Source organism: Ranitomeya imitator, chromosome 2, assembly GCF_032444005.1.
Source record: "Ranitomeya imitator isolate aRanImi1 chromosome 2, aRanImi1.pri, whole genome shotgun sequence".
NCBI classification, from domain to species: domain Eukaryota; kingdom Metazoa; phylum Chordata; class Amphibia; order Anura; family Dendrobatidae; genus Ranitomeya; species Ranitomeya imitator.
The window spans coordinates 581,372,332-581,381,800 of NC_091283.1; the positions used below are offsets into that span (position 1 = coordinate 581,372,332).

General features: G+C 43.0%; 1 protein-coding gene across 1 annotated transcript in view; it reads left to right on the forward strand.

The window, feature by feature from the left end:
• The first annotated feature begins 689 nt into the window (after positions 1-689).
• ZNFX1 (zinc finger NFX1-type containing 1) overlaps positions 690-9,469 on the forward strand; it is a 41,583-nt gene continuing 32,803 nt past the window's right edge. Inside the window, exons 1-4 of the mRNA XM_069752244.1 lie at positions 690-883; positions 4,695-4,774; positions 6,784-8,676; positions 8,802-8,933. Coding sequence (XP_069608345.1) covers positions 4,711-4,774; positions 6,784-8,676; positions 8,802-8,933 — 2,089 coding nt within the window. The 5' untranslated portion in view covers positions 690-883; positions 4,695-4,710. The remainder of the gene's footprint in view (positions 884-4,694; positions 4,775-6,783; positions 8,677-8,801; positions 8,934-9,469) is intronic.

The following is a 9,469-nucleotide window of genomic DNA, read 5'->3' on the forward strand; positions in this document are numbered from 1 at the left end:
TAGAATTCCAGCCTTGTGCTGGCAGGCAGAGGAAACTGCAGCTCAGAGCCCTGTATGTGTAATTGAAGTAATCAGGACTTCTTCCTATTTCCTGACATATGCACTGTGGTATTAGTGGCTCAAAGGCATTTAATCCCTTAAAAACATCAGTTAGTTATTCAAATCTGTGAAAAAGGGCCTTTGCCCACTTTGATGCCAGATCTGGTGCCCAGATCCCATTTGGGCCAGGCTGGAGGGACTTGTTTTTGATGTGAGGCTCCATGTTCTATATGTATGCACTGTGGTATCAGTGGCTCAAAGGCATTTAACCCCTTAAAAACATCAGTTACTTATTCAAATCTGTGAAAATGGGCCGTTTGCCCACTTTGATGCCAGTTTTGGTGCCCAGAACCCATTTGGGCCATGCTGGAGCGACCTGGGTTTGATGCAGGGCATCACTGTCTGTGTATTTTAAGTGTCAGATCTGTGGCCCAAAGGCATTTAACCCCTTAAAAACATCAGTTACTTATTCAAATCTGTGAAATTGGGCTGTTTGCCCACTTTGATGCCAGTTCTGGTGCCCAGAACCCATTTGGGCCCGGCTGGAGGGAATAAGAAACCAACTTCAGCCTCGTTTGTAATACATTCCCTTTCCTATGAGCTGCAGTTTCACCCCTCCCTTTGTTATTTCCCTTCTGTAGAAATCACTTAGGGGAATGGAAACTGAAAGCAATGGAAGGGAGGGTTCTCAGCTTGAGTATTTATACCAGGGCATGACAGGACAGAAACAGTTGAGTATAGTCTGTGTATTACCACAGCGGCAAGAGACAAAACGTCTACAAGAAGATCATCAGAAGAGATCTTAGCCCAGCCATTTACTGAGACTGGCCAAGAGCACAGGCAGGTAGGTCCCTGACATCACTGCACGCTTAGCAACTGGCTGATAAATCGATTGCATATGCACCGCTAGCACAAATCAGTCACACAACGCACTTGTGCTTTATTTTAATGCAAAATTAGGAAATAATTCCTTTGTCTACATGCTAAGTTTCTTTCAACGAAATCCAGAAATAATTCACGGTAAGTTTTCACAAAATTGACAATTATCATTTTATGTATAAGTGATAAGTTTGTACGAGCCAATGGAGATAGCGAAGTTCTGTTCTCCATATACGTTGGCATAGAGAAGTGTGCTTCCTTGAGTGCCCCTTCAAATAAGGCACAGTACCCAGTTCTAGTGATTGTTAGTGTGGTCCCATTGGTGGGACTCCCTGCAGTATGAAGCTTATCATGTGTCCTCTCGACAGGAGATAATAAGTTTAGATTCTTAGAAAAGCCCTGAGAGCATATGAGTTTTATGTTTCATGTAAATCTGCGAGACAAAAGATCTCTGCATGCTTTTTATAGAACTGTTTGGAAAAAAACATTAGGAAAAAAAGATATATAGAAGGGTTTGAGCACACTATGTACTAGTTAATATAGTTTATTAGATACGGTGAAAATAGAATATATAATTCATGTGGCAGAATAAACAGCATTAAAAGCATTTAAAAATGCATAACCGCACAATACTAAATATAAAACCCACCACAGTGCCATGATAAGTGCCAGAGGGAAAAAAAACCCACATTGCTTAAAAAGACAAGTTCTTCTACAAGCTTGTATGTACAAAGTACAAAAATCTAAAACAAAGCCAAACAAATGAGCCGGAACACATGCTGGTAGAAGTACAATAAGTAGGTCCATGTTCACACTGTGGCTATTAACAGACAGAACCTAGGATTACACAAAGTAGCAAATACCCTGTAGTAAGTAAATAATAATAGTACATGTAAGTATACTTAGTTAAAGCCATTCCACTGCGACAAAGTGTACCCAATCAAGATGGACCCTAACTATTGTAGTTCACCTCGCTGTGTCTTCAGACTTCAAAATAGACGGTAGCAGACAGGACTTGGGCCTGACTGTTTTGCACCTGTCTGTGTAAAGCTTTGTCTTAATTTGTCACAGTGTGAGCGTGCACATACACTTTACATTTATACCATCAAGTTTTCCGGCTAATTTTTTTTGTTTTGCAAGTTACTTATATATTTTGTGGTAAAGCTGCTCACTCGGCTGGGCACAGAGGTAGAAACGGAACATTGTCTCTTTAAGAACGTGCTTGATTTATTAAACACAGCATAAACCAAGCTGGGAAAAATAAACACGGCCCTCTGGGAAAAAACACAAAACAAAACACAGTCCTAGTGGGGATCAGCCCGCTCACGGTTAGCAATGTCCACAGTTACATGTCCTTTAAGTAATAACATGGACACAAACACTTTCCTGGAGTGCATCCTCTCCAGGCATACTAAACACAGCTGCCTTTGGAAGACAGATACTTAAGCCCTTGACTAGGTGACTGATCACATGACTGTGACACCACACAGGTCCTGTCAGCACACGGCGGTGCCGGCTCTGCAGGTGAAGATAAGGTGGACACTCTCCCACCCACTCTTTGAATGTCCACATAAAACCAGCCCATTTATGCAACTTTAACTTAAAGTGACTCTGTCACCCCCAAAATCGTAAATGAGGTAAGCCCACCGGCAAGATGAGAAAAAGAGGTTATATTATACTCACCTTGGGGGCGGTCCGGTCCGATGGGCGTCGCAGTCCGGTAGGCGCCTTCCATCTTCATACGAACACGTCCTCTTCTTGTCTTCCTGCAGTGGCTGTTGAGGGCAGAGCAAAGTACTGCAGTGCGCAGGCACCGGGCCTCTCTGACCTTTCCCAGCGCCTGCGCACTGCAGTACTTTGCCCTCATCAGGGCAGACAAAGAACGCCTGCGCCGAAGCCGCAGCAAGAAGACAAGAAGAGGAGGTCATCGAAAAAAGATGGGAGGCACCGGACCGGACCTCCCCCCAGGTGAGTATAATATAACCTCTTTTTCTCATCTTTCAGGATACATCAGGGGCTTATCTACAGCATTACAGAATGCTGTAGATAAGCCCCTGATGCCGGTGTGTTTACCTCATATACGATTTTGGGGGTGACAGAGTCCCTTTAAGTCTCACAACAACTTTAGTGTACTGGAGGAAAATACTCAAGCTATATCACTGACGCCATTAAGCGTAGTGACACAAATCTCCCCTCCAGTACTTTACCAGTGACTTTGTCACAATTTGTTGCAGGGTATTTACTAATTTGGGGGCGTTTTGGCTACTGAAAAAAATGAAGCAAAAGTGCTGCGCGTGAAAATTCCCTAATGACTGGGGTAAAAAATGCATTTAAAAATACATAAAAACATAAACTAAATAAATACTGTGAAAATGAGGAGGAATGCCAAAAAGGAAAAGGTGGTGTAAAACAATAATACAAGTTTGTATATTTTTTGTGGCCCCTCTGTGGTGCTTGTATTGTAGAAGTCCATAACCTTTAGGTTACTGGCTTATGGGAATCTATGCGGGACTTCTCGCTGCAGAAAAAATGCATTGTTAGCAAACAAGCAAATGGGAAATGTGCCCAAGGGAAAAGTTTTCAAAGCTACTAAAAACAACCCATGACAATTCATCAGCACCCCCTTTCAAGGGACATTCCGATTTGCTAACACATCACTTCTCTCCTTTCACTTCCTATTTCATATTATCAGTAACTCTGTAAGTGTATAAGAACTTTTATTTTTATGAGCAGTACATATCTGTTAGTCTAACACAATCCCAATGATTGAATTCACTAACATCAAGCAGACATTTTAAAAACTGGGAAAAAAAATAGTCACAGAGTATATTAAAGAGATGAGAAAAGTATTACCGGTCGACACTATGGAGGATTCTGAAGCTGGATTCACACACTGGGAAGCAACTATTGGGGGTGCAAAAGTAGCAGTCGCACCTCGACTATTAGAAGCCCAAAAGGTACATGGTTGGTGGCGTGCCCTGATACAGATTCTGAATTAGGGCACAACATCTTTACACCCAATACTCCCTTTAGGAGTAGCACAGCAGCAATAGTCCAGTGTAGAACTCTGTTTGTTTGTGCAGGTATAGTTGTCAAGCTGGTTTCTCACTTCTATTCACCGATGGGAAATCAGCGTGGAGAATAAATAAATGCCTGGAATTTCCCTATGACGGCATGTAATTAAGGTGTGTGTCTCATCTTATTAAAAATTCTTTCTGTTCTCAATAACGGAAGGATTTTTAATTCTATAGTTTACAGCTTGCTTCCAAGGTACTGACCATTTCATAGGTGCACGATTTCCTAGTAAAGGAGCCAACACTTGCAAGTTGTTTGCTATGCAACAATCAAGCATTGGTATGAAGCTGGCCAAATGGCTGGATCCGCACCCCTTCAGTGTCCCTGAGCTTCTCCGATGATGTCTAGGCAAAGTTGCTTTTGTTAGCAGTATTGGAGAGCCTATCGTTCAGACTAGTGGCTAAGCCATGCCGCCATCCCTGAAATGCCAATCATCAGAAGCACACCGCTCCCTGTTGTACTCACAGTGAGGTTTGTTTTGCTACAGTAGTGCCCAAAATGCACTGTTTTGCAGTGATTTTCACAATTTGCGGCAAAATCTCTGCATAATTAGGCACATACATACTCAGACACATTTACTAATAGTATGCTTAGGAACATACAAATATATCTGTAAGTCTTTAAAATTGATGTAAATTGAGCAAAATATATCAAAATGCTATTGCCATGTTACTTTATTTTGGTCTCTTTATTTTTTAAAGCTTTTAAAAACGATCCATGGATCCTGAAAGAAGGCCAAGAGTTGAACCTCCAGATTATCTTCATCACCCCAATCAGAGATGTAAGTTCTATGCTCTTGTTTCAATCTCGCAAAAATCCATTGTAAGGGTTCGAGGAAGCATAAAAATGGCACATATCAAGATTTAGTAGGAGTACTTTTATTTGCCCTTATGCCTCTAAAATGAGCCCAGGTATCCAACTGAGAACATATGATGAGGTCAATGTAGCTGTTGTCACCATGTTTTCGGTTAACAAAGTCAATCACTACAAATAGTATGTTACAATGTAAGTAGCTTTATGACATTTTCCTTCTTTAGTTACAATAAACTGGAAGATCAGCTTTAAATTATTACTGGTAAAACTTTTTCAATGGATGAAAATATCTTGCATTACTTCTCATTTAATGTCCAGAGCCCCAATAGTGTAAAATATAGGGACACAGCAGGTGTATGGGCTGTACGGTCTGGGTCCAGGTGCACGCGCAGTCCTCATATTGAAGCTGGGCCGTACACCTGATAAGCCCCCACAATGCACTGGACCGGAACTGATGTCCGGCTGCACGTCATACTATGAGGAGGAGGCGGGAAATTTAACATAGGGGGCGAGAAAAGAAGGAATGATGACGCCCAGCGGGGCGTGATAAGAGCAGCGAGGGGGAGAGATTGGAGACCCGGAGACTACCCGTCCCATTCTACGCCGTAACCTGGAGCCTCATTATCAGAGGAATATGTCAGTTAAATTGTTTTTCTAAAGCTTTATAGTGCAGTTTTAGATCAGAGGGGTTGTTAGGGATGAGCTAGCAAGGTGCAGGGACAGGTAGTTATGGCTACTTGCGGACATGTGCGGCACTTGCAGTTTTGCACTTGTGGTGAGACAAAAAAACACTGCTAACCGGATCGTGGCAAGTGCCACACATGTCCGCAAGTCCCATATTGAATGAATGAGGCCGAACACAGGGTTGCCGTAAGTGATCCGTTACGTGGCAGATGCAGAAAAACTGCCGGATCATCCGCAAATGGCAAAAATTGCTGATGTCAAAGTAGCCTAAAGGTACCTTCACACACAGCGACGCTGCAGCGATACCGACAACGATCCGGATCGCTGCAGCGTCGCTGTTTGGTCGCTGGAGAGCTGTCACACAGACCGCTCTCCAGCGACCAACTATGCCGGTAACCAGGGTAAACATCGGGTTACTAAGCGCAGGGCCGCACTTAGTAACCGGATGTTTACCCTGGTTACCATCGTTAAAGTAAAAAAAACAACCACTACATACTTACCTACCGCTGTCTGTCCTCGGCGCTGTGCTTCTCTGTACTGGCTGTGAGCACAGCGGCCGGAAAGCAGAGCGGTGACGTCACCGCTCTGCTTTCCGGCTGCCCGGCGCTCACAGCCAGAGCAGAGAAGCAGAGCGCCGAGGACAGACAGCGGTAGGTAAGTATGTAGTGGTTGTTTTTTTTACTTTAACTATGGTAACCAGGGTAAACATTGGGTTACTAAGCGCGGCCCTGCGCTTAGTAACCCGATGTTTACCCTGGTTACCAGTGAAGACATCGCTGAATCGGCGTCACACACGCCGATTCAGCGATGTCTGCAGGGAGTCCAGCGACGAAACAAAGTTCTGGACTTTCTGCCCCGACCAGCGACATCACAGCAGGGGCCTGATCGCTGCTGCGTGTCACACTGGACGATATCGCTAGCCAGGACGCTGCAATGTCACGGATCGCTAGCGATATCGTCTAGTGTGAAGGTACCTTAAGTCACAATCGACAGTATCTGCATTAGTCATACCAATGGGGGAGGCAGCACGAAAAGTGCCTAGGGCAGCATAAAGTCTAAATACGGCCCTGGGGACACTGGTCATATTAGTGGCTGAACTGTAGATGATGACATCACACAATTGACAAGCCAACATATTTTTATAACATCTCTCTAACATGACCATATGTCCAAATACAAAAATTAAAGCTTTCCATTTGTGCTGTAGAAACATCTGTTTGTTTACAAAGAATAAGTCTGATACAAAGTGAAAAGAAATAAACATATTGTGACATTTACTGATTTTTGTTCCAGACAGAGGTGATCAACATCATCAGCATATAAATCAAGGTGGAAGACAAGAACTAGGGGAAGGACCGCATGTTCAAAGAGGTGGAGGCAGAAATGCGCAACCACCTGGTAGAATGTGGGAACACAGAGCTGGTGGTCAACATGGACAACGGGGTGGTGGAAGAGGCAATCCTGGAGTTGAAAGAAGAAATGAACAATGTGCTGGAGATCAAAACCAACATGGTGGTAGAAGAAATGAACAAGGTGTAAGAGGACAACATCAGCCTAGGGGTGGTGGACAGAATATGCCTGGTGCTGGCAGGAGAAATGAAGTTAGAGCTGGTGGTCAGATTGAGCTTAGACAAGGAGCACAAAATGAACAAAGAGCTGGTGCACCACAAGGCATTATTTTGAGAAGAGGAAACTACAATCAGGAAGCTAATCACGGTCATAGACAGCAGAGGCAAGCACAAGACAGAGAAAATGGAAAAGAGAAGCAAGTTAGATATTTAGGCTACAAAGCTCTTGAAGGACTGCTTGATAAGGAACCCTCAGAAGTGGTAATAACGCTAACAGCACACTCTGGTCTCAATAATTTGCTGTCAGCAGCAGAAATGAGGCCAGATTTTGTGGAATTGCTTTGCAAGGTGCTTTGCAGAGCTTGTACAGCTCGGCTAGATAGGCAAAGTGTCCAGTATCTTCTTGGTCAGCTGAAGTCATCTGCATTCCTCTCCATCTGTCTCCCACGCTATATAGTTGGAATGCTAACAGAGGCTGTGCCAGAGAGGAGACATCGCTATCCTGAAAATATTCTCAACATACTGTGCCTTGTTCAGGAAGTTGCTAGCGTTTTTCCTGCCAGTAGTTTGCAAGAGACCTCATTGTTGGTTTCTCTCATACCTGGCTCTTTGAACGCCTTACGTGCATCTGGAGTATATATTGGAGAGAACATAGAGCAAAGCCTAGAGAAAATATCAAATTTAATACATCATCTTCAGGGTAAGAGGCGAGAGGGTACACTGCGAGTGGACACACACATGACTCTTGGACCAGAGGTTCCCGCTGAAGACTTCAGAACCATGACTGTGTACCCTGGTCATGATGAAATTCACTTGAACGAAAAACCTTTTCTTAGGCCCAATACATTAAAGAACAAGTATGAAAGTACAGAACTTTACTTAGACACTCACTTCCGACTTTTGAGGGAAGATTTTGTGCGACCATTAAGAAAAGGAATCCAGGAGATCTTAATGCAAGATGATGATAGGGGCTTACGCAAAATGAGGTTTGATGACATCAGAATTTACTTTGACACTCGTGTGTTGGCTCCCATGTGCACACCGTCAGGTATCATCTACAAAGTGCAGTTTGATATAAAACCATTGAAGATGATACGATGGCAGAATTCCAAACGACTTTTATATGGCTCTCTGGTCTGTTTATCTCAAGATAATTTTGAAACCTTTCTCTTTGCCATGGTTTCTAATCGTGACCTAAAAGAGCTGGAGCAAGGTGAAATCCAGCTACAATTCAGTGACCAGAGCAGAGAACTACTCTCAAGAGTGAGTCCAAGAGATTCCTTTATTATGGTGGAAACAACAGCATACTTTGAGGCATATCGCCATGTTCTGGAGGGGTTACAGCAGATGAATGTCCAGGATATACCTTTCCAAAAATATATAGTATCATGTGAGAAGGATGTTGGAGCACCACGCTATCTCAATACTGGGGTGCAGTACAACTTTAGTAGTTTGTTAAATAACGACACAGATTCAACTATTGAGAACAAGGTTAATGTTTTGGATCCCCGAGATTGGCCATCTAAAGAAATTCTTGGCTTTGATGAGTCTCAAATAGAAGCTGTTCGACTGGCGCTCACCAAGGAACTCGCCATCATCCAAGGACCACCAGGCACAGGTGAATATCTAAACTAAATTATACCTGGAAATAGAAAAGCTAAAGCAAAAATTGGGAGTTTATAGACATGCATGTATGAATATATACATAGAAGAGATAGATTATTTATTTTTTCTTTCTTTTAGGCAAGACATATGTGGGACTGAAGATTGCACGGGCTTTGCTCACCAATACCAATGTGTGGCAAGTAAATGGACGGTCAGATCCCATACTTGTGGTGTGTTACACAAATCATGCATTAGATCAGTTTCTGGAAGGTATGTATAGCTGGTAAAGAGTATGTCGCATACAAAATAGTAATGCATTGGGAAGTTACGTAGCTTTTGTGTGGAATAGGTGTCCCTGATGGTCTATGGCATTTGTTAGCTGTATTTTTCTTTCATGGTGTCTGTTGTGGAGTGAAAGGCATTTTATAGTCCATGTCACCCAGTGGGTGGTAGTGGGCTTTGGTAAATTCTCTAAAGGAAGAAGAAAGCAGCAACACTTCCGTTATGTGACGAAGAAACCTTAGTCCTTTATTTCCAATTTAAATTCATGGACAGTGCAATGTCCCTGTTCTTATTTCCTTGTCCATGAATTTATATTGGAAATAAAGGACTAAGGTTTCTTCGTCACATAACGGAAGTGTTGCTGCTTTCTTCTTCCTTTGGATTTATCTACATGTCTAACTTCTGGAAAGCACCCTCCACCTAGTGACTCCACTCCCACAATGTGCCAATGATTCAGAGTGTACCCCTCCATACCAGTAAGTAACTCATTACATTTAATCTCAGTGCCATTCATTTTTTCTTCT